Source organism: Neovison vison, chromosome 2 (genome assembly GCF_020171115.1).
Source record: "Neovison vison isolate M4711 chromosome 2, ASM_NN_V1, whole genome shotgun sequence".
NCBI lineage: Eukaryota > Metazoa > Chordata > Mammalia > Carnivora > Mustelidae > Neogale > Neogale vison.
Genome location: NC_058092.1, coordinates 42,627,692 through 42,652,965, shown reverse-complemented (window position 1 = coordinate 42,652,965; position 25,274 = coordinate 42,627,692). Strand labels below are relative to the sequence as shown.

Sequence of the window (25,274 nt, the reverse complement as noted above, 5' to 3'; positions counted from 1 at the left end):
AAACACTGTCTTGGTTACTGTAGTTTACAGTATACCTTGAAGTCAGGCAGTGTAAGTCCTCCAATTTTCTTCATTTTCCTAAGTTTTTGTTTTGTTTTGTTTTGAGAGAGCAAGTAAGTGAGCAGGGGAGGGGTGGGGAGAAAGATAATCTTTTTTTTTTTTTAAACAGATAAAGGGGGCTAAATTTTATTTCCAGTTTGCAAGAAAAAGAAGTTGCATACATATTTAATTTATTGGGTCTAATGTGTTGCTTAAAGCCAATGTTTTCTTCTTGATTTTCTGTTTGGATGATCTGTCCATTGATATAAGTGGGGTGTTTAAGTCCCCTACTGTTATATTGCTGTCAACAACTTTTTTTTTTTTTTAAAGATTTTATTTATTTATTTGACAGAGAGAGATCACAAGTAGTCAGAGAGGCAGGAGGAGAGACATGGGGAAGCAGGCTACCTGCTGAGCAGAAAGCCCAATACGGGCGCCATCCCAGGACCTGAGCCGAAGGCAGAGGCTTTAACCCACTGAGCCACCCAGGCAACCCTCTTTCTTTCTTTTTTTTTTTTCAAATAAAGATTTTATTTTTTTATTTGACAGAGAGAGAGATCACAAGTAGGCAGAGAGGTGGGGGGTGGGGGGAGCAGGCTCCCTGCTGAGCAAAGAGCCTGATGTCGGCGCGATCCCCAGACCCTGAGATCATGGCTTGAGCTGAAGGCAGAGGCTTAACCCATTGAGCTTCCGAGGTGCCCCACTTCTGGGTCTATTTCAATCGTCTATTTTTTTTCCTCATTATGGGTAATTTTTTTACTTCTGCCCTCATCTAGCTGTAAAGGCCTATTTAGCCAGAGCGGCCCCACCCTGGTTGAACAGCAATTTTGTTGTTTATGCAGTAAAACTTAAATTGACCCTGCCCGCCCAGGGGAACTTACTTAAAAGCAAGTCCGGGAAATCAGTCCCAGGTAACAAAGCCCAAATACAAGGGTGGGTCAGGTGAGGTGGAGATAACGGCCCAAATGCAGGGATGAGTCAGGTCAGTAAAGCGCACACACTGTCTCCCTAGCTACCAAGGAGCGTGGGCCCTGCCTTTTGGGTGCCAGTTCTGACTAAGGTGATAGGCTAGTTCAAATAGCTACTATGGGGTGAACTGTAATTCAATTGGCCACCCGTGTGTGATCTAGCATGACTGTGCAGCTTTCTCTGTGTGTCAATCTCATTTGCCATCTGTGTGTGGCCAGGCCCAACCACATGGCCTTTGCTCTATAAAAGTTGGTCTGTGAAGCAGGGAGGGGTCACCCTCTCTGTAAGGGGCAGCCCCAACAGGTCTGTTTGACTGTCGGTTTGATTCTTTTTTTTTTAAAGATTTTATTTATTTATTTGACAGAGATCACAAGTAGGCAGAGAGGCAGGCAGAGAGAGTGAGAGGGAAGCAGGCTGCCTGCTGAGCAGAGAGCCTGATGCGGGACTCAATCCCAGGACCCTGAGATCATGACCTGAGCCGAAGGCAGCGGCTTAACCCACTGAGCCACCCAGGCGCCCCAATCACTTTGATTGTTGTTGTTTTTTTTTTTAAAAAGATTTATTTATTTATTTGACAGATAGAGATCACAAGTAGGCAGAGAGGCAGACAGAGAGAGAGGAGGAAGCAGGCTCCCTGCTGAGCAGAGAGCCCGATGCGGGGCTGGATCCCAGGACCCTGAGACCATGACCTGAGCCGAAGGCAGAGGCTTAACCCACTGAGCCACCCAAGCTCAGTTTGATTCTTGATGCTTGGCGTGAAATAAAGCTTTGCTTGACCTTCACTTTGTATCAGTCTCGCTCCTTTGACCATGGACCCATTACTGGGGGACCTAACACTAGCAACTTTTTTAAAGATTTTTTTTTTTTTAATTTGATAGACAGAGAGAGATCACAAGCAGTCAGAGAGGCAGGCAGAGAGAGAGGGGGAAGCAGGCTCCCCGCCGAGCAGAGAGCCCGATGCGGGGCTCGATCCCAGGACCCTGAGATCATGACCCGAGCCGAAGGCAGAGGCTTAAACCACTGAGCCACCCAGGTGCCCCACACTAGCAACTTTTAAAAAAAGATTCTTTATTTGAGAGAGAGAGACAGAGAGAGTATGTGTGCACATGAGCAGGGGAAGAGCAGAGGAAGAGGGAGAGAAAATCTCAGATCTGTGCCCCGCTGAGCATGGAGCCTAACATGGGACTTGATCACATCACCTGAACTGAAATCAAGAACCAGACATCTGGGACACCCAGGTGCCCCCTCACCTAGCACTTTTTATCAGATACCAAATATGTTGTTGAGTGTCTACAGATTTTGTTGTCTTTTTAAAAAAGAGTACTTAGTTTTTCTCTAGCAGAAAGTTAGTTCCCCACAACTAAATGATCAACTAAATTTTGACAAAGTAGGAAAGAATACCCAAGGGAAAAAAGACAGTCTCTTCAACAAATGGTGTTGATGAGGGAACAGAAGCAAGCTGAGGACAAAGCAGAACTGACACCCCACTACCCTCCACCCCTATGGGATATATGTGACATTCCTCATGCACTCTGGGCTGCCCTAAAGCTAAGGAAAGGAAAAACAAATAGTTAACTAATAGAGATCACAATCCTGTAAGACCTAAGTCTCCCTCAGTTTACAAAAGTCTTAGCAATTTACAAGAACAAAGCATTTCTATCAATGGTCTAACTTCCACAAGGAAATAAAATATAATTAAATGTCCTTATAATCTGCAGTCCATTGAGAGATACTTGAAGCAGGCAAAGTGTAATGTTCCTCAAGGAAGCTCCCAACTATTTTACTGTTTGTTAATGACTTACTAGAGGGGTAAACAACCTTAATCTGACAATGGCAAGGCCTCCAGTATCCTGAGTCTTCTTTAACATATGAAAGTTCTTTCTTGAAACCTCTTTTCCTTACCTCTCCCAACCCCATAGTATATAATCAGCCACCCCTCAAAACCCTGGGGCAGCAGCTCTTTCTGCCCACAGGTCCAGTCCCACGCTTTAATAAACCACCATTCTGCACCAAAGACGGCTCTAGCTTCTTTCTTGGTCCTTGGCTCTGGACCTCATGCCACCAAACCTCACCTATATTCTAAAACCACATCAATGTTGGGAAAACTGGACTATTCCTTATACCATACAGAAAAATAAATTCAAAATGGATTAAAGACCTAACTGTGAAGCAGGAAACTATCAGAATCCTAGAGAAGAATACAAGCAACAACCTCTTTGACCTTGGCTGTAGCAACTTCTTAATAGATAATGTCACTGGAGGCAAGGAAAACAAAAGCAAAAATGAACTGGTGGGACTTCATCAAGGTAAAAGTTTCTGCAAAGTGAGGGAAAAAATCAACAAAACTAAAGGCAGCCTATGGACTGGGAAAAGATAGTTGCAAATGGCATATCTGATAAAGAGTTAGTATCCAGGGGTGCCTGGGTGACTAGGTCATTTAGAGTCTACCTCTGACTTGGGTCATGATCCCAGGGTCCTGGGATGGAGCCCTGCTCCGGGCTCCCTGCTCTGGGGGAAGCCTGCTTCTCCCTCTCCTACTCCCCCCGTTTGTGTTCCCTCTCTCGTGGTGTCCCTGTCAAGTAAATCAATAAAAATTTTTAAAAAGATTTTTATTGATTTATTTAACAGAGAGAGACCGTGAGAGAGGGAACACAAGCAGAGGAAATGGGAGAGGGACAAGCAGGTTTCCCGCTGAGCAGGGAGCCCGATGAAGGGCTCCATCCCAGGACCCTGGGATCATGACCCAAGCCAAAGGCAGGCACTTAACGACTGAGCCACCCAGGAGCCCCATAAGTAAAATCTTAAAAAAAAAAGAAAAAAGAAAAAAGAGTTAGTATCCAAAATCTATAAAGAACTTATCAAACTCAATACCCAAAAAACAAATAATCCAGTTAAGAAATAGACAGAAGACATGAACAGGCATTAGGGAAATACAAATCAAAACCACGATGAGGTACCCCCTCACATCTATCAGAATGGCTAAAATTAAAAACACAGGAATTAAGAGATGTTGGGGAAAATATGGAGAAAGAGAAGCCCTCTTATGCTTTTGATGGGAACGTAAATTGGTGCAGCTACTCTTGAAAACAGTATTGAGGTTCCTCAGAAAGTTAAAAATAGAACTACCCTATGACCAGCAATTACACTACTAGGTATTTACCCAAAGGATACAAAAATACATTTTAAATGGGTTTACATATATCCGGACACGTTTGTAGCAGCATTATTAACAGTAGCCAAACTATGAAAAGAGCCCAGGTGTCCACTGACTAATGAATGGATAAAGAAGATGTGATATATACATACAATGGACTATCACTCAGCCATCAAAAGAATGAAATCTTGCCATTTGCAATGATGGGGATGGAGCTAGAATGTGTTACGCTAGGCAAACTAAGTCAGAGAAATACAAGTACTACCAGATTTCACTCATAAGTGGAATTTAGGAAACAAAACAGATGAATGCATGAAAGGGGGGAAAAAAAGGAAGAGAGAAAAGCACCCCATAAGAGATTCTTTTTTTTTTTTTTTCCCCATAAGAGATTCTTAAGGATAGAGAACATACTGAGGGTTGATGGAGAAAGGTTAAGTGGGGGTTGGTTGGGTTAAATGGGTAATGGGTATTAAGGAGGGTACTTGTGATGAGCATTGGGTTTATACGTGAGTGATGAATTACTAAATTCTACTCCTAAAGCCAGTATGACACTGTATGTTAACTAACAAGAATTTAAATAAAAAATTGGGGAAAAATAAGTTAATTTATTTTCAGAGCAACTAACTTAACCATTTCAAGACTTGTTTTTAAGCTTTGTTAGGATTGCCCTAGAGAAGTCTTTATTTCAGGGCTCATTTAATCTTTTCTAGCACCTGTACTGAATACCCCAGGTATTAAGTTCTTTCTACTGTTTGGAACTCTAGTATTTCCAAACCCTGTGTGAGGTCCAAGTGTTATTCGGTTAATAGATTCTTGGTATTCTTTCTCAAGCCCAAAGGAGTCTCACCCTAGGCATTTACCACTCACTAATTAGCAAAAGACTCAAGATATCCTTAGAAAGATTTCTGAAGTCCCTTCTAGATGTAGCAGTCACCTCTGCATTATTCTGCCTCATAAATCCCATAAATTTTGTCTCATATCTTAATCTCTTTTTTTTAAAGATTTCACTTATTTATTTGACAGAGAGAGAGAGAAAGCACAAGTGGGGTGGGGGGCAGCAGAGGGAGAGGGAAAAGTAGGCTCCCCACTGAGCAGAGAACCTGATGTAAGGCTCCATCCCAGGACTCTAGGATCATACCTAAGCCGAAGGCAGCCACTTAACCAACTGAGGCCCCCAGGTACCCCTCCAATACCTCAATCTTACCAAACTCTTGATTTTTGTCTCCTCAGTTCAATAAAATTGCTGTGCTGTACTTGGTTCCCTTTCATGGATGGGGATCTTTGCTACCTTCTGCCTAATGTCTATAAAGATTTGTTACAAATCTTCCCCACCCTGCATTTTCTATTATTAATGGCTACAGGGCTAGTCTGGTATAAGTTATTATGTTATGGCACCCAGAGTATGTTTCTGCTTATATAATTTTCTATCATGTCTTCTTCACTTACAATAACATGCAAATATACCTTTTTTTTTGGTATTTCAACATTATTTAACGTTTGTGTATTGCTGGACCTCTAGGTTAGAGTTATTTACTATTATAAATAATGGTGTGATTAATATCTCTCACTCAAACAAGTGTTTGTAATTTTTTTTTTTAAAGATTTTATTTATTTATTTGGCAGAGAGAGATCACAAGTAGACAGAGAGGCAGGCAGAGAGAGAGAGGGAAGCAGGCTCCCTGCTGAGCAGAGAGCCCGATGCGGGACCCGATCCCAGAATCCTGAGATCATGACCTGAGCCGAAGGCAGTGGCTTAACCCACTGAGCCACCCAGGCACCCCAAGTGTTTGTAATTTTAAAATTAAAAGGTAGGGGCACCTGGGTGGCTCAGTGGGGTAAGATAAGCCTCTGCCTTCGGCTCAGGTCACGGTCTCGGGGTCCTGGGATCGAGCCCCGCGTTGGGCTGTCTGCTCAGGGGGGAGCCTGCTTCCCACTCTCTCTGCCTACCTCTCTGCCTACTTGTGATTTCTCTGTCAAATAAATAAATAAAATCTTTAAAAAATTAAAAGGTACTTAAACATTTATCAATAGGAAAGTGACTATATAAATTACTGCTAAGTTCCTTTATTATTAAGTATAGAGGCATATGTTAAGGGTTGAGCTATGTCCCCCAAAAAGACAGGTTAAAGTCCTAATCCTCAGTACTTCAGAATGTGATCTTATTTGGAAACAAAGTTGTTCGTAATGTAGTTAAGATGAACTTACTAGGGTGGACCTTAATCCAGTATGACTGGTATTCTCTGATGAAAAGGAGAGATGTGGACACAGAAATGGATACACACAGAAAACAATGTGAAGACACATAAGGAGAAGATGATCATCTGACAGGAGTGATGCATCTATAAGCCAATGACTGCCACGGATTGGCAGCACATACCTGAAGCAAGAAGCAAGGCCAGTTCTCCCCTAGAACTGTCAAAAAAAAAAACAGCCCCAATGACACCTTGATTTTAGACTTCTAGTCTCCAGAATTGAGAGAAAAACATTCCTGTTTTTTTAAAAAAAGATTTTATTTATTTTATTTGAGAGAGAGCAAGAAAGAGCACACACAAGCAGAGGGAGTGGGAGAGGGAGAAGCAGACTCCCTGTTGAGCAGGGAGCCCGATGTGGGGCTTGATCCCAAGACCCTGGGATCAGGACCTGAGCTGAGGGCAGACACTTAACCAACTGAACCACCCAGGTGCCCCAAACCTTCCTGTTGTTTTAAGACACCCACATATGGAACTTTGTTATTAGTACTAGGAAACTAACATGTCATACGATAAAGATTATGCGATTATTAAAAATCATGTTGTTGGGTGCCTGGGTGGCTCAGTGGGTTAAGCCGCTGCCTTCGGCTCAGGTCATGATCTCAGGGTCCTGGGATGGAGTCCCGCATCGGGCTCTCTGCTCAGCAGGGAGCCTGCTTCCTCCTCTCTCTCTCTGCCTCCCTCTCTGCCTACTTGTGATCTCTCTCTGTCAAATAAATAAATAAAATCTTAAAAAATAAATAAATAAATAAAAAATAAAAATCATGCTGTTAAGCTTTCTAAAATATGGGAAAATGCTCATTATAATATGTGAAATAGAAACCATTATTATTCCCATTTAACAAACATGGAACTGAGATCCTAGGCTTAATAAATTGCTCAAGCTGGCATACACAGTAAGTGCTATAACATAATTTGAATCCAGGTAGATTCCCGTGTGCCCTTAACTACCAAGCCATACTCTCTCTTAATTATTAAAAGCTGTAAGCAGCATTAGAACTTTTAATGCAAACTGAAAAGCAAATTCCATTTAAATAAAATAAGCCTGGGAAGCAAGAATGCAGAAATCTGAATTACCCAAGTTGGAGATAAAATACTTTAACATTCCCCAATTATAGTGCATTTTATTTATTGTCTTTTTTTTTTTTTTTTTTTAAAGTAATCCCTATACCCATCATGGGGCTCTCAATCCCCAGATCAAGAGTCTCATGCTCTACTGATTGAGCCAGCCAGGTGTCCCTCCAGTGCATTTTATTTCATTTTTTATTTTATTCTAGATTTTATTTTTAAGTAATCTCTATACCCAGTGTGGGGCTTGACCTTACGACCCCAAGATTAAGAGTTGCGTGTTCTACTAAGACAGCCAGGCATCCCCCCTACAGTGGATTTTACAATAAAATTTTCAGAGTGGTTACTCCACAGAATAAACTTAAATGAACACCTACACCTAAAAGTAATCATTAAAAAAGAAAAAAACACATATGAATATATATTATTCCTTGTCATGTTTTGTTTTCTCTTACAAAACTGTGAAAAGCCCATTCCTTGAATAATGAAGAAAGAAACCTAGAGATTAGAAGCTAGATATAAAATGGGGGTAGGCTGTTAAGAAACTAGGGAGTTCTCAGAACCTGTAGGGATAATAAAAGGAGGAAATTTTTTTTTTTAAGATTTTATTTATTTATTTGAAAGACAGAGATCACAAGTAGGCAGAGAGGCAGGCAGAGAGAGAGAGAGAGAGAGAGGAGGAAGCAGGCTCCCTGCTGAGCAGAGAGCCCGATGTGGGACTCAATCCCGGGACCCTGAGATCATGACCTGAGCTGAAGGCAGCAGCTTAACCCACTGAGCCACCCAGGCGCCCCAAAAGGAGGAAATTTTTAGATCAGAGTTAGATTGTTCGTTTGTTTGTTTTTTTAATTTTTTAATTTTTTTTAAAAAAGATTTTTATTTATTTGTTTATTTGACAGGCAGAGATAACAAGCAGGCAGAGAGGCAGGCAGAGGGAGAGGGGGAAGCAGGCTCCCTGTTGAGCAGAGAGCCCGATGCGAGGCTCGATCCCAGGACCCTGGGATCATGAACGGAGCTGAAGGCAGAGGCTTTAATCCCCTGAGCCACCCAGACGAGAGGCAGATTATGTTTATGAATAAACTGGGAATTTGGTAGGAAAGGTCAGAAAAGCTTCCAGGTAGAAGTTTAGTTGGATACAAAGCAGTTTTGTCTGTCACATCCCATTCCCTAAACCCTCCTCCTCTGTCTATCAAACATAAGAGTTTTTACTAAGTCACCTTTTTGCAGTATGCACTGAGTTTTCATCAAAGAATAAGAAAGTATCGAATAAAATGTTATTGCTATTTCCTATAAGATGCTCATGTTTCTTATATGAAGCCATTTATAATATCACCCCTATTGAGATCCTATAAAAGAAATTTAATTTGTAGTTAATTGCTCAGAAAAGCTTTAGATTCCCATAAGGATATGGAATAGTTTTTCCTCCTTACACAGAAAGAGAATCATGTAGCTGATTTGCAGCCCAGTCACAAAAAGAACCTGAATCACCATGGATGGTCTACATATTTACATTCTATTATTTTCCCTATAGTTTTTAATTTCTTTTCAAAATTATTTTTCCTTGATCCTGATTTTTAATTTCAAATATTTTATACCCAAAGTGTTTCTACTATTAAAGTGTTTCTTATGTAATGTTTCAATTCATTTATGGAATGAGTTTTTATTAATAAATAAATAATGAAGAGGTATTATCACAACCCTCAAAAAAGTGTAATACAGAATCTGATCTAAATTCTTGCTTCTCCAGAGACCATGGGTGGTGAAAGCAATATCTTATTAAACAATGGCATTTTGTGAGGATAAGGAGTGGAAACTGGAATGAACCATAAACACTGCTTGCCTTAAAGCTTTTGCTTTTGCATATGGACTCACTGTAGGCGCCTAATCTTCATACTCCATGAGGTCAGAACAGTGCCTCATCTACCACTGTCATTTAGTATCTAGTATTACTAAGCTAATTCTGAAAGAATATATTTAGTTTATAACCTAAGTATTCTCTCTCTCTCTCTCTCATTTATTTATTTATTTGGCAGACAGAGACCACAAGTAGGCAGAGAGAAAAAGGGGGAAGCAGGCTCCCTGCTGAACAGAGAGCCTGATGTAGAGCTCGATCCTAGGGCCCTGGGATCATGACCTGAGCTGAAGGCAGACACTTAACTGACTGAGCCATCCAGGCACCCCTCTCTCTCTCTCTCTCTTTTTTTTTAAAAGATTTTATTTATTTATTTGACAGAGAGAGAGATCACAAGTAGGCAGAGAGGCAGGCAGAGAGAGAGAGGAGGAAGCAGGCTCCCTGCTGAGCAGAGAGCCCGATGCGGGACTCGATCCCAGGACCCTGAGATCATGACCTGAGCCGAAGGCAGTGGCTTAACCCACTGAGCCACCCAGGCGCCCCTCTTTTTTTTTTTTTTTTTTTTAAAGATTTTATTTTTATTTATTTGACAGAGAGAGATCACAAGTAGGCAGAGAGGCAGGCAGAGAGAGAGAGAGAGGAGGAAGCAGGCTCCCCGCTGAGCAGAGAGCCCGATGCGGGACTTGATCCCAGGACCCTGAGATCATGACCTGAGTCGAAGGCAGTGGCTTAACCCACTGAGCCACCCAGGCGCCCCCCCTCTCTTTTTTTTAAATGATTTTATTTATTTATTTGAGAGAGAAAGAGTATAAGCAGGGGGAGGGGCAAAGAGAGGGAGAAGCAGACTCCCTGCTAAGCAGGGAGCCCAGTGCAGGACTTGGACCTGAGGGAAAGGCAGACACTTAACAGACTGAGCCACCCAACGTCCCTCTCTCTCTCGATCTCTCTCTGTCTTTTTTTTAAAGACGACGTGGGGCTTGAACTCACGATCCTGTGATCAAGAGTCATATGCTTTACCAACTGAGCCAGCCAGGTACCTCTAAAGATTCTCTTATACTGTATCTTTTAAAATCTGTGTTCTTAAAAAAATTCAACTCAATTTACCATGTAGAAATGGTATTCCTGTCTAAAGAGAATTTCACTGAAAAAAGAAAAACATAGGTTTTTTTGTACATACGATTCTTGCTGCAGACATGTTGCATGGCCCAAACTGCCCACAGCTGGACTCCTGGTGTTGTAAAACAGCCAAGTAATGGGAAAAATGGATTAAAGGACCTAAAATTTCAAAAGAAAAAAGTTACATACTATACTTAGTATCATTCCCCCCCATACTTAGTGTCATTTTCTAAAGCAATAATTCCTGAGCTTCCATTCTAGAAATTTCAAACTAATATAAGTGAACTATAATATATTTTTTCTTTGTGTTAGCCATTTGAGAAAGGATCGTATTCAGATAAAAGTTTTGGTATAAAAGATGGAAGGTGATCAGAATAAGGTACTAACAGAGAGAAATATTTTTTTCAAAAGTACTCTTTTGCTCTTGAAAATAAACATTTGGAGAATAGCAGACTTTGGTTTGGAAACTTAGAAAAGGAGGAGTCAGTTGATAACTAACTCGTAGAATATCATGAGGGTCTAGAATTAACCTTTCTGTTTCTCAAGGTCTTCTGCCCCAACACAGGCAGAACATTAAGTTGGGGGAATCAAAAATGTTGCCAGTATCAGCATTTATGAAGTAGAGAATAAAAGTAAGATGCAATAGTATTACTTATGTAGCAATATGGAGTATATCTGGTAATCAGTAACTTAACTCTCAAGACACCTAATTGTCATAAACAGTCAGGCATCCAGTATGCAATTTAACAAATTATTACAGTTTCACAAACTAACCTGGTGCTACTTCTTTTAATGTGTCATCTTGTCTTGGACCTCTCTGCATTAATACATTATTTCTTCTTCCTAAAATCTTCTGCCCATACTTAGTTTTCTCTCAAAACTCAGTTCATACTCTACTTCCTCTGAAAGCATTTTACCACTTCCCAAGTGCATTTAAGTACTCTCATCTTTAATTTCATAGAACCCTATCCATATAACTAGCTTAAGAGTGAACTATATTTGATTCACATTGTTTTTCCTCAGTAGACTCTAAGGTTCTTTTTTTCCCTTTCTTTTTCTATGATTTATTTATTTTTGAGACAGAGAGAGCATGAATAGGAGGAGCAGGGGGAGAGGGAGAGAGAATCTCAAGCAGACTCCATGCTGGCTCTGCGCAGCTCAGACTCACAACCCTGAGCTGAACCCAACCCAACCAACTGTGTCACTCGGGCACCCCAGCTGTAAGGTTCTTGTATGTGGGCAGAATGTCTTACTCATCTTTGAATTTCAAGCACACAGAAAAAGTCCTTGGCACTTGTCTTCAATAAATGTGGAATGAAGGAAGGACTACTGAATGACATGTAGCAGAAAAAAGTAAAAACACTTTGATCTTTTAAAAAACCAGTAAAGGGGCGCCTGGGTGGCTCAGTGGGTTAAAGCCTCTGCCTTCGGCTCAGGTCATGATCCCAGGGTCCTGGGATCGAGCCCCACATCGAGCTCTCTGCTCGGCAGGGAGCCTGCTTCCTCCTCTCCCTCTACCTGCTTCTCTGCCTACTTGTGATCTCTGTCTGTCAAATAAATAAATAAAATCTTAAAAAATAAATAAATAAATAAATAAATAAATAAATAAACCAGTAAAAAGATAGATGCCTGAGGGAAAATACATTATATACCTAGTAGGAATGATCTCTAAGCAAGCAAAATGACTAGGTTACTAGCTTAATACTAATTATCTTGCTAATTACCTGTATGCCACCATCTCACACTCTGGAGTTGGCCATTTCAAAATAGCTGAATGCTGCAAGACACACAAGAAAGAGCACAATATTTATTTAGCACTGCATTACTGTAATATGAGCCTCTGAAAGTTTAACTACTATGAATGTTTGTATGCTTCTAAAAAATACCAAACGACCCTACCAGATCATCCAGAAGAGAATTTCTCTGGCTACGGCTCAATGTCCAAGCTTGTTCACCTCTAGATATTAAATGGGCAATGATTCCAGCTGCGAAGTAACTGACTTCCACTTCAACACTATGTAAGAGGCTACTGATGTGGTCTATAAAATCCTTCCACATTAATTCAGAATGCAACTCTTGTACTTCGGCTATATTATTCTGGAAAAAAAGAGGATATAAAAATTAAAGTATTATGAACAATAAATGGCTAACTGGCCCTTTGCATTCCAAGAAGGAACTCATTGGCTTAATAACAGTCTTCACCTTTTGTACATATGCCAATACAGGTTTAAATCATTACACTCTCTGTCCCTTTTTTTAAAAAAGGTTTTATTTATTTATTTGACACAGAGAGAAAGACAGTAAGAAAGGCAGTACAAGCAGGGGGAATGGGAAAGGGAGAAGAAGGTTTTCCCGCTGAGCAGGGAGCCTGATTTGGGGCTCAATTCTAGGACCCTGGGATCATGACCTGAGCTGAAGGCAGACACTTTAACGACTGAGCCATCCAGCTTGCCCCTCTGTTTCTTCTTAGGCTTCCATAGGCAGTACATAAGAAGACCTCTGTTCACATGGGAAACAACTGATGGGTTTCCAGTTTTTTTTTTTTTTTTTTAATGAGTTCTTGATTCTTTTTTTTTTTTCCTTAAGATTTTATTTATTTATTTGATAGAGAGAGAAATCACAAGCAGGCAGAGCAGTAGGCAGAGAGGGGGAAGCAGGCTCCCTGCTGAGCAGAGAGCCCGATGGGGGGTTCGATCCCAGGACCCTGGGATCATGACCTGAGCTGAAAGCAGAGGCTTAACGCACTGAGCCACCCAGGTGCCCCAGGTTTCCAGTTTAGACTAGTTGATCTTCCAAAAGATCTAAGATCCAACTTACTACTCTGAAGATTAATGCTAATTCTTAAAACTTCATTTGACATTTGATCTATATGAAATAGTTATTTTCTTCCTAATATGTTGATTCCATTTCTTAGGAACTAAGACTTAAACTTCTGATTGTTATTAAGAAACTATTCACTCCCTAGCTTAAGTCATTCTATAATAAATGAAAGAGAAAGGCATCATGTCCATATACCTTGTAAGGATTAACAAGTTTTCTTCTTCAATAAGAAAAAGAGTGAGGGGGCGCCTGGGTGGCTCAGTGGGTTGAGCCTCTGCCTTCGGCTCAGGTCATGATCTCAGGGTCCTGGGATCGAGTCCCGCATCGGGCTCTCTGCTCAGCGGGGAGCCTGCTTCCTCCTCTCTCTCTCTCTCTCTCTCTCTCTCTGCCTGCCTCTCTGCCTACTTGTGATCTCTCTGTCAAATAAATAAATAAAATCTTAAAAAAAAAAAGAAAAGAAAAAGAGTGAGGATAGAAGAGACAAGCTTAACTTTAGAATGTGTACAATCTATTTTTCACGAGCATGAATAATTAATCATCACCCCTCTCTAATCTCACACATTCAAATAAGAAAAGACATTTCAGGTGACTCAGTTGGTAAGTGTTTGCTTTCAGGTCAAGTCATGATCCTGGGGTCCTGGGATTAGGCCCTGAGTTAGTCAGGGTCCCTGCTTCTTCCTCTCCCTCTGCCCCTCACCATTGCTCATGCTTTCTCTGTCTCAATGAATAAACAAAATTTTTTTAAAAAGTAAAGACATTTTACTCTTTTTTTTGGCATTTTACTCTTGTTTTTCATATTCTTCCCTATTTATATTTTTTACATAGCATTTTTATAGTGACAAAAGAAAGAAAAAAAAGAAAGAAACAAAGACCCTCTGAGGACACACTTTGAACTTAAAGCCCCAGAGAAGATGATACATCACAGTGCTAAATTACAATGGACAATGAAAACAATCCATAATAAGAATAATCAAACACAACAGTAGATAGCTCTGAACCTCATACTGTGAGACAGTAACTGATAAAAAAAGTAAAACAAACAAACAAATGCCTACCCCCAACAAAGACACCACTACTAAAACAAAAAACAAAGGAAAGAGCAAAACAGAACATCAAAAGAACGATGGCCATCCTTGGGACACCTGTCTGCCTCAACAGTAGAGCATGCAACTCTTGATGTTGGGGTTGTAAGTTCAAATTCCATGTAAGAGATTACTTAAAACAAAAATAAAGTTCTTAAAAAAAAAATTATGGCCATTCTTTCCTGCCATAAAGAAGTTATTAGAAAACCAGACAAACTATATGAGAGAACTGTTTTTTGATAGTGGACAACAGGTATACAAGAATGTCTATACCTGAGAGAAAGTATTCAAATGGGGCAGTTTCCAGGATTGCTGTGCAGGTATGGGGAGCCTAAAGAGAATCCAGCAGCTTTTGCTGAATTGAGGAGACAGAGATCGGTGATCAAGATGGCCAAGGAAGCAAAAATGTGCAGAACAGAGTACTACAAAAGATAAAGCTCCAAAGAGGAAAAGAGAAAGATACCTGCAGAAGAATCCCCTTAAATGCTTGGCTGAGTATGATGCAAAGTGAAGCTCCATGAGGCTAGGAAAAGAACTACCAGAAAGCAATACATGAACATATCCCCGTATCACAGAGGGTTAGGACGAGTACACGTTCCCACCAGGCAGAGTGAAGACATCACATAATAGAGTATTGCACAGGAGTGGAGCTAAATTATGTATCAGTCCTTGGATAAAGTCTAATCTGAAGCCACTATAACAAAGCAAATAAATAAGCTTTGAAAGGAACAACTTGATCTGTGAGTAGCTCAACTCTAAGAACAAAATCTAAAACTCTTTAAAGAAAAACAGTAATATCCGGCAAAAATCAATGTAAATTCCACAATGACTGGCATCTAGCCAAAAATTACCTGGCATACAAAGACTCGTGAAAATATGATCTAAAACCAAGGGAAAAAAATCTGTTACTAAAATGGACTTAGAAATGACAGGGATAATAGAACTAGCATACAAAGACTTAAAATAGCTACTATATATGACTCAGGATGAAAGGAAAACATAAACCTGAAGAGAAAAAATGAAGCTATACAAAGATTTAAATGTAACTTCTAGAAATAAAAAGTATTTATATATACATATACACACACATATATATATCTCTGAAATGAACAATATACCAGGTGAAATTAGCAGCAGATGAGATGTTGGAGGGAAAAAACCCCTTGTGAACTAAAAAACACAGCTAGAGGAAACATCCAAGCAAAAGCAGATAAAGAAAAAACAACAACAAATCTTGGGAGAAAAGCCAATAGATTACTTTGTGACCTATGAGACAATAGTAAGCAATCTCACATACTTATAACTGGAATCCCAGAAAGAGAGAGGAGAGAAGGTATCAAAAAAAAAAAAGTGTGTGTGTGTGTGTGTGTATTTAAAGATACAAAGGCCAAATTTTTTCCAAATTTGATGAAAATTATAAACCCAAAAATTGAACAGAAAAAATATCCATTTTAACTCAATAATCAGCAGAAATTTAAATTTTTTTAAGTGTAACTTTTGAAAGTAAAAGCAAGATTTCTTTTTTTTAAGCAAGATTCTTTTTCATACAAACAAAACCTGAGTGAAAATTCGTTGCTACCATACCTACACTAAAAGATATGTAAAGAGTAGTGTGAGAAATATGTGGGTAAATATAAAAGACACATTTCTCATTTTTAATTCTATTTGATGGAAGATTGATGAGGACACATACTTCTGGACAAAATGAAGTAAAAAGGTGTCAGAGTTACTCTCCTATCTGAAATAACTGAAACTGTTTAAGGGCAGGAAATGATTAAAAAAAATTTTTTTAAAGGTTTTATTTATTTATTTGACAGACCGAGAGATCACAAGTAGTCAGAGAAGCAGGCAGAGAGAGAGGGGGAAGCAGGCTCCCTGCTGAGCAGAGAGCCCCATGCAGAGGTTCCATCCCAGGACTCTGAGATCACGACTTGAGCTGAAGGCAGAGGCTTAACCTACTGAGATACCCAGGCACCCAAAGAAGGTCATTTTATAATGAGAAGGGGTCAAATGGAAGGCATAACAATTTTAACAGCTTATGAACCTAATAACGGAGCTCCAAAATACATGAAGCAAAAATTGATATAACTGTGAGAAGAAATAGATAAATCAACAATTATAGTTGAAGATTTCAAAACTCCTATCAGTAATTGCTGGAACAAGCAGTCAGAAAATCAGTAAGAATACTTGAACAATAACAACCAATTAGACTGACCGACATTTATAGGACGTTATCCCAAGAACAGCAAAATACACATTCTTCTCAAGTGCACATGAAACATTTACCAAAATAGAACATATTGTGGGCCATACACAGGTCTCAATAAATTCCAAAGGACTTAAATCAAGGTATGTTCTCTGCCCACAAAAAAATTGCTAGAAAAGCATTTTAAAGCTCTACAAGCTTTCTAAGTATTTAAAATAAGTTCTACTTTTCTTCTTATGGTGATGTAAACCAACTTCTGTATCTAATAATCCTATGAACCCTGAATAAAACAATCAAAAACTATGATCTGCTTAATACTTCCCTATTTCTGGGCTTTTGGGTCCTTTTACATTTTCTACTTCATAAAAAACTAAAACTATAGTGAACAGATAGGTCTTTAAATGTCACCTTTCCCAATAATCCATATCTCATACTCATGCATTTGTAAAACAAACACTAATCTATAACTTTTTTAACTCACTCATCTATGCCTCCTATTATCTAATTTCTTAAGAGCAGAGGTCTGCTCTAAAATAGCTTTCACCATATAGGCATTTCTCCTGTTGCAGTGATTAAACATAATAAACATTTGCTCCTTCACCATTGCCTCAAAATCCTAGGGGGCTCATTTTGATCTATAACTAATATATTTAGGGAATGTCTAATTTGTTAAGCAGTCTTTTAAGTACTGATTATTAATTACCAAACATAGCATGTAAGGACACTTACAGGTTAGTGACATTTCAAAAAAGATTTATTTACTTATTTATTTATTTAGATGGCGTGTGAGTGGGGTAAGGGCCAGAAGGAGAGGGAGAGAGAGAATCCCAAGCAGACTCCTTGCCAAGTGTAGAGCCAGACACGGAGCTTGATCCCAAAACCCTGAGATCATGACCTGAGCCAAAATCAAGAATCTGATGCTTAACCACCTGAGGTACTCAGGTGCCCCAGTTAGTGATATTTTTTCATGAGACTTTTTTTCTGATTATAAAAGTAAAATTGCTCACAGTGAAGTGCTATACTAGACCAAACCATATATAATAAAGTATGTAACATATTTTTCCTTTTAATGTGGTGAAAATCCTTTTATTTTTAAAGATTTTATTTATTTATTTGACAGAGAAAGACAGAGTGAGAAAGGGAACACAAGCAGGGAGAGTGGAGAGGGAGAAGCTCTTCCTGCTCAGCAGGAAGCCCTATGCAGGGCTCAACCTGAGCCCAAGGCAGACATGTTGAACAACTGAACCACCCAGGTGCTCCTAATATGGTCAAAATCTAGTATGTATATGTTGTTTATTTTATTATATTGTATATATTTTCTAATGTCATTAGGTGTTTACAAATAGAGAAAAATTCCCCCCCCCCTTTTTTTGAGATTTATTTATTTGAGAGAGAGAGTGTGCTAGGGCAGGATGGCAGAGAACACAAGGGGCAAAGGGAGAGGGAGAAAAGAAACCTAAGCAGACTCTGTGCTGAGCATGGAAATCCACGTGAGGTTCAATCTTGCAACCCTGAGATCATAACCTGAGTGGAAACCAAGAAATCAAGAGTCAGTCACTTAACCAGCTGTGCCACCCACACACCCTGAGAAGCATTTTTCAACGTACTACCTCAGAAGGAAAATAACTGATTACAGCTTGGAATTTAGCAGGAAATGTTTATATGTTTTTATCTTACCAAAAGTCCTAGGACTTTCTGTTGAATGGATGATTCAGTTGGGAAAGACTGTAAAAAGAAAGAGAAACCTATAACTACCTAAATAACCAAATATAATAAATGAATACTTAAAATCAATCAATGTCAAAACTATAGGCTAAATTCCCATTCTAACCTCTAGAACCCGCATGAAGAGTTCTAACCCTTGGTTTTCAATAAAATGTCTGCAAGTGGTTGGAGATTCATCTGTAAGGTTCCAAAGTGCACTCAAAGTAAACTTCAAAGTAGTGTCCACTGAATTTTGATTGGTTTTTTGCTTCACTATTTGAAGAAGTTGCTGAAAAAAATAGAATGAATTTCTCATCACAAAACTGTTATTGTAATTAGTGGTGGTAATCACAAGTCATGAAGATTGGTCTCATGGCTTAAAACATTTCCTATAAAAGTTTTTAAAAGTACAACAAACATCTCTGGTCAGGCTTTTTCCTTCAACAAAAAAAAGTATAGGATCTTCAAAAATACTTTATTATTCTGATGATACCTATAATCTAGTACCCTGTAAATAAAATAAAAAGCAAACCATTTAGAGCTTAGGAAAACTATCTTACCCAATTAATCACAACATATATTCATTTAGATCCTGGACAAAAAAAGTAGAGGTGGAGAAGGGGAAAGGAAGCTAACATTTATTAAGTATCAGCCAATTATATCCTATATTACAGTACTGTTACATTCATTTTTCAGGAGAGGAAATGTAGACTGAGAAATATTAAGTAATTTGATCATAGTCAACTTAGTAAGAGAAAATAAGAATTGGAAGACCTAATTCTATCGAATTCCAAGGAATTCTTAAGGAAAAAAAAAGAACAAACAAATTACATACAATAGTAAGAGAATCAAAGTCTATACTGGAATTGAATAAGATAATAGCTTTGAAATTCCATTTGTAAATTATTTCTGTCATAGCCATAACCCAAGAAATTTAAGTCTGAAAGATAAATGTTTTGAAACCTAGATAAGGCATCCATAATTTCATTTTTTGATTATAGTTTTGGGGATAAAAGGGAGCTCTGCTCAAACAGATACAAGAAAACATCAATGAACACTATTACGTAAAGTTACACGCAGTTCAGGAAAAAAATTTTTTTAGAAATAAAAACACCTCAGGGGAATTAATAATCATTAAGTGGCTAAGAACGTGGCACTAGAATCTGCATCTGTGTAATCCTGTTTGGCAATTTATTCCTTTGTTTCCTCATCTGTAAACTGTGGGTGATAATCAAGAGATTAAATAAAGGCTAGTGATAATCACTACTACCACTACTACTGCTACTAATTCCTGCTAAACTAAGTTTAATTTTCCCCTAAAGCATATAAGTGAATTACTTCCTTAAAATCTTTGAATATATCTCCAACCGAAACTACTGAAACACATGTATAACAATGAAAAGCCGTATTTAAAACTAAAATGTTATCCCTGAAAATAGTAAAAAATAAATAAAATCAGCATCCCTTCTTATCTAATATGTATTTATTTTGTGCAAAGCACTTAGCATATATTACTTCAAATAAATTTTTTTTTTTTTTTCCAAAGTAAGCTCCATGCCCAATGTGGGGCTTGAACTCACGACCTGAGATCAAGCGTTGCATGCTCTACCAACTGAGCCAGCCAGGTGCCTCCCCTTCAATTAATCTTATTTTCCTTTTCATTTAATTTTCATAGTAACTGTACAAAGTAGTTCATCACCTCTAAGTAAATTTATGTGACGGCCCAAGCTAGTTAAGTGCCAGAACTGGGAATAAACCCAGATGTGTCAGTTCCAGAATTCCTATTCTATTATATCATCAAAGCTTTCTCCTTTCTTTATATTACTCTTTTCATTCCTATTGCTATTATTATGTGTATTAGACTGTATTACAACCACATCTACATAGCTATTTTCTGTAGTACTTCTTATGGACAGAAATTATAGATATAATTCAATGTGAATCCCTAACATCTAGCAAGGAGCTAGGTACATGATAAGTACTCTACATATATTTATCAAAGGAATGACTTTCTCATTACATACATAATACGTAAATCACAGAAAAGGGGAGTCTTTAGGGGTACCTGGCTGGCTCAGTCGGTGGAAAGTGCGACTTTTGATCTCGGGGTTGTGGGTTGTGGGCTCGAGCCCCGTGCTGGGTGTAGAGATTACTTAAAAATAAAATCTTGGAATACTATGCAGCCATCAAAAGAAACGAAATCTTGCTATTTGCGACAACATGGATGGAACTAGAGCGTATCATGCTTAGCGAAATAAGTCAAGCGGAGAAAGACAACTATATGAGGAAGTGGTGATGCAACATGGGGGCTTAAGTGGGAGAAGAATCCATGAAACAAGATGGGATAGGGAGGGAGACAAACCATAACTGACTCTTAATCTCATGAAACAAACTGTGGGTTGCTGGGGGGAGGGGGGTTGGGAGAAGGGGGGTAGGGTTATGGACATTGGGGAGGGTATGTGCTTTTGGGTAAATTAGAAGGGGAGGCGAACCATGAGAGACTATGGACTCTGAAAAACAATCTGAGGGGTTTGAAGTGGCGGGGGGGGTGGGAGGTTGGGGTACCAGGTGGTGGGTATTATAGAGGGCACAGCTTGCATGGAGCACTGGGTGTGGTGAAAAAATAATGAATACCGTTTTTCTGAAAATAAATAAATTGGAAAAAAAATAAAAAATAAAAAATAAAATCTTAAAAAGAAAAAAAAAGGAGAGTCTTTCATTTGACTTTTCCATCTACCATTATTGTTTAAACACCTCAAGCCAGGATTGTAGCAAGAAAAGGAAAGAGTAGACTTTTCCTCCAGCCCTCCCTAGGACACTGTTTATATTTACTCTCTTTAAAGATTTTTAACTCTTCGCTGTTCACTGTATCATCTCCTTAACTGAGAAATCAAAATCATTTGTCTGTTATTTAAATTATCTTTCCCCCCAAAGCATCTAGCACAATTTCATGCCTACAACGGTCTCTACATTTTCTTCATAAATAACAAAATAACAGAATTTTAGGTCTAGATACGATCTTAAGGTTTATTTAGGCTCCAATGATTCACAAAATTTGTCTAAGTTCACAAACTGAGTTTACAGTTAGATCCTAGGTCATCTGACTCCTAGTTCAGGGCTCTTTCCATCTCTGTTGAGGAATAAAGCTGCTTCTATAAAAATAAATGAATACATCCAGTTAGAAGTAACAAAAATAATGTTTTGAAATACACAACACTGCCTGAAAATGAAGACTATCTAGTGGTCTGCACAGAGGAGATAACAGACTTACCCTGACAATGAAGAGCTCAGCACCAAGCTGCGCAGTTTGTTCTGTTGAAAGCTGCAAACAAGCAGAAGACAAAGTAATTAAGTCCCAAAACTCACTAGTGTGAGTTTAATATCACTCACCGCAACAGACTCCAAAGGTCAGACTAAAATCTCTGATCAACATGGAATTCTGCAATACTGAATGTAGCCTGAAAAAACAGGCTGGCAAAGAGGCTTACTAACTTTTCTGGCACATAGGTTTTGGAGAAAATAGTAACTACAACGGGAGACAGCTTCCTACAGAAAATTATTCAATTATGGGAGTTCAGATACCTTGGCAGCCAGGATGGAAATGATAGCAACAGCCATTCTTTGCATGTTTTGATCCTCATGGTTGCACAGCCACTGCATGACAAGCTTGGCTGCTTCAAACCTGAAAACACACAAAGGGTTTTCCATGAATGAATCTTGGAGATGGAGGCAGTTTCAGAGTTCTAGCTGGGAAATGATGCTACAATTCAGGTAGGTGAGAAAGAATGGGAAAATTCCTCTTAACTGATAACAGAATAATTATACTTGAGTGTTTTGGAAATGGTGCCTAGCTGTTAATTCTTTTTTTTTTTTTTTTTAATTTTTTTCTAGCTGTTAATTCTAATAACACTTTGTAAAGAAACAAGAGTTTGGGAAATATGACCAAAACCATCTGATATTTATCTTCTAGAATTATAACATATATCTATCCTATAGTAATTTCTACACTATACTATTTTCTGGGTCCTTACAGCATCTAGCACAACAGAAATATTCATTTATTCATTCACAAGCATTTACTGAGCCCCTGGTTTGTGCCAGATACTGTTCCTGGTGCTGGAGACAAAGTAGTAAACAAAATAGAAAAATATCTCTACTCTCATAGAGCTTACACTGTAGTGTGGAAGACAGATGATAAATAGGTAAGTAAAATATGTGACATGTGCTATAGAGAAAAACAAATTAAGCAGGTAAAGAGAGGATATGAAATGTTGAATTTAGGTAAGGCTATTAGGAAAGGCCTCACTGAAAACTTCTGTGGAAGTAAGAAAGCTGGCTGTGTGGTTATCTTGGGGAAAATCATCCTAGGCAGAGGGAAGGAGACACAATGACCTTGCATTGGGAATATGCCTGGAGGTTTTGAGAGATACCATGGAAGCCAGTGAGAGCTAGAGCAGTGAGAACAAGAGTAGTACTGAGACAAGAGGTCAGAGGTAACAGGAGTGCCATATCATAAGGTCTTTGTAAAGAATTAGCTTTTACTCCAGAGTGAGACAGGAAGCCACAGAAAGATTCTGAGGAGAGATATGACATGAACTGACGTATGCTTTTAATAGGATTATTCTATTAGCTGAGTTTTAAATAAACTTCAACAGGCAAATAAAGAAGCAAAGAGAGCAGTTCAGAGGCTACCATAATAATTTTGGAGAGAAATCACTTTTAGTCTAGTCCAAGAGGTAGAAATGAAAGTGATGAGAAATGGTTGAATTCATGATATATTTGGAAAATAAGTGGATTTGTCAAAGGACTTGAATGTGGGGTGTGACATAAGGAGAAAAATCAGGATGACACCAAGGAATATACCTATAATTTCACCTTTCAAGACCTGGCTCAAATGTCACTTGTGCTGAGAAGTTTTCCTTGACACGTTTATCACTGCTTTATCACTGCTCCTTAGCATCTGTTTGTAATTCTATCAGAGTTGTAACAAACAACCATTTGTTTACAACTCTGTCACAGTGATTATCTGCAACTTCACATTGGCCCATTATTAGTTCCTTGAGGTAAAGGACTGTAAACTATTCAGCCCTTTATACCAAGAACCCAATACAGAGCTTCACACATGGATGTTTAATACATGTTGTCTGAATTATATAGATAAAATTACTCCTCTGCGAATTCCTTCAAATTTACTGTTACCTCCTTTCTATTCCCAAGGCCATCTTGGATTCTTTTACAGTAGATTTCTAATGGGCCATTATGTCTCCATTGTTTTCCCTTCAATTTGTGCCTACATATTGGTAATACATAAATCTTTCAGAGAACTTAGGTATGATGTAATTCCTGTACTCACAATATTTCTGGACTCTAACAATGGGCCCGAACTTTCAAATCTTTTTTCCTGCCTACCCAATGCTTATTGCAAAATGGACTGCTCATTAGTCCCCAAACATGCCCACAATTATGATTAAGATAGCCTTATAGTTAAGAGCACAGATTCTGATGCTTCTTGTATTTTGGAGTTTAAATTCTAGTTCTACCTAATGTTGCTGATAATAATAAAATATATTATTTTATCACATGAAGCAATGCAGGAAAGTTGTTAAGAAAATCACACATTCTGGAGCCAGCCCGGTTTCAAATATTACTTCTACCACTTACTAACTTTGGGAACCTGGGGCAATTTCCTTAATCTTTCTGAACTTCAATTTTCTCATCTGTAAAATAATAAGATCTATTCAATAGGATTGTTGTGAGGATTAAATAATATTACACATAAAACTTAAGACTTAGTACAGAACTTAGCACACACCAAGCTTTTGATAAAGGTTATTTTTTCTAATATTATTACTAACTTCCTCTGTACCTGTATTTGTGCAGTTCCCATGACATAAAACAATCAATCCAACCTTCTCTCATCTTCAAAGCAATATAGCATGGATGTAAAAAGTAGAGGTTCTGGAGTCATTCTGGATTTAAATCTAAATTCTGCTACTTGCTATCTTATCACCTTGAGAAAATTCCTTGAGAAATTGCTATCTTATCACCTTGAGAAAATTACTAAACCTCTCTGTGCCTCTGTTTCTTCATCTATAAAATGAAAATTATAAGAATAACAATTTCACAGGACTTTTTTATGGGTTGAATAAGCATATGTAAAACACTCAGCATAGTGCTTGGCAATAGGAAGTGATTTATACAGGTTAGTCATTATCTTTTTATCTCAAATGCCATCAATTATCTTTATTATCTCAAATGCCATCACTAACATGAAATCTTTAATGATCACCAATCAGATGAAATCTTTCCCTCCTCGTTGGGGGGCCCAATGCATTCTGTCATCTTCTTCTATGAAAAATTCTGTCTTCTGTCATACTCATTTTTCATTCATTCATCCATCAAACATCCACTTAAGCACTAGAGACAAAGAGATTAACCAATCACAGTCTCTGACCACAAAGAAGCTCAAATCTAGCAGTGTATTGGCTAGATCAGAGGTAAGTAAACGATAGCCTACATATAGTGATTTTATAGCCGTGGGTCCAGCTGGTTATTTTCTGAAGTTTTATTGGAACATAGTAAAACCATTTGTTTATGTATCATCTTCAACTGCTTTAGGAAGTACAATGGCATAGTTAAGTAGCTGCAACAGAAACCCTATGGCTAATGAGCCCAAAATATTATTGGCTAGCCCTTTAAAAGAGGTTTCTCAACCCCTGGGTTAGTTGACAATTTTCTTTAGGAAAGTGATTATGTTTAAAAAAAAAAAAAAAAAAAGGAAAGTGACTATGTCTTTCCTACATATGACTTCATGTAATCAGTACAGATGCTCAGTATTTATAAAATAAAATTAGTAACCTACATGAGATATATGTAGTTATATGTTTGTCCAAACTATTTGAAATAGTAAATGGAACATCTCATTCCTCAGCTGTGCCACAAATAAATCACAGTAAAATTGCTGCTTGAGAAATATACTTCTCATTAAATCAAAGTATATTTTCTTTTTCAATAC

The 25,274-nt window shown here is 38.4% G+C and overlaps 1 protein-coding gene across 1 annotated transcript in view; it reads right to left on the bottom strand.

The window, feature by feature from the left end:
* ZYG11B (zyg-11 family member B, cell cycle regulator) overlaps positions 1 to 25,274 on the bottom strand; it is a 97,682-nt gene that overhangs the window by 17,735 nt on the left and 54,673 nt on the right. Inside the window, exons 7-13 of the mRNA XM_044238246.1 lie at positions 21,842 to 21,941; positions 21,531 to 21,581; positions 18,387 to 18,548; positions 18,233 to 18,280; positions 12,347 to 12,544; positions 12,172 to 12,224; positions 10,509 to 10,606 (exon numbers count right to left, since the gene is read on the bottom strand). Coding sequence (XP_044094181.1) covers positions 10,509 to 10,606; positions 12,172 to 12,224; positions 12,347 to 12,544; positions 18,233 to 18,280; positions 18,387 to 18,548; positions 21,531 to 21,581; positions 21,842 to 21,941 — 710 coding nt within the window. The remainder of the gene's footprint in view (positions 1 to 10,508; positions 10,607 to 12,171; positions 12,225 to 12,346; positions 12,545 to 18,232; positions 18,281 to 18,386; positions 18,549 to 21,530; positions 21,582 to 21,841; positions 21,942 to 25,274) is intronic.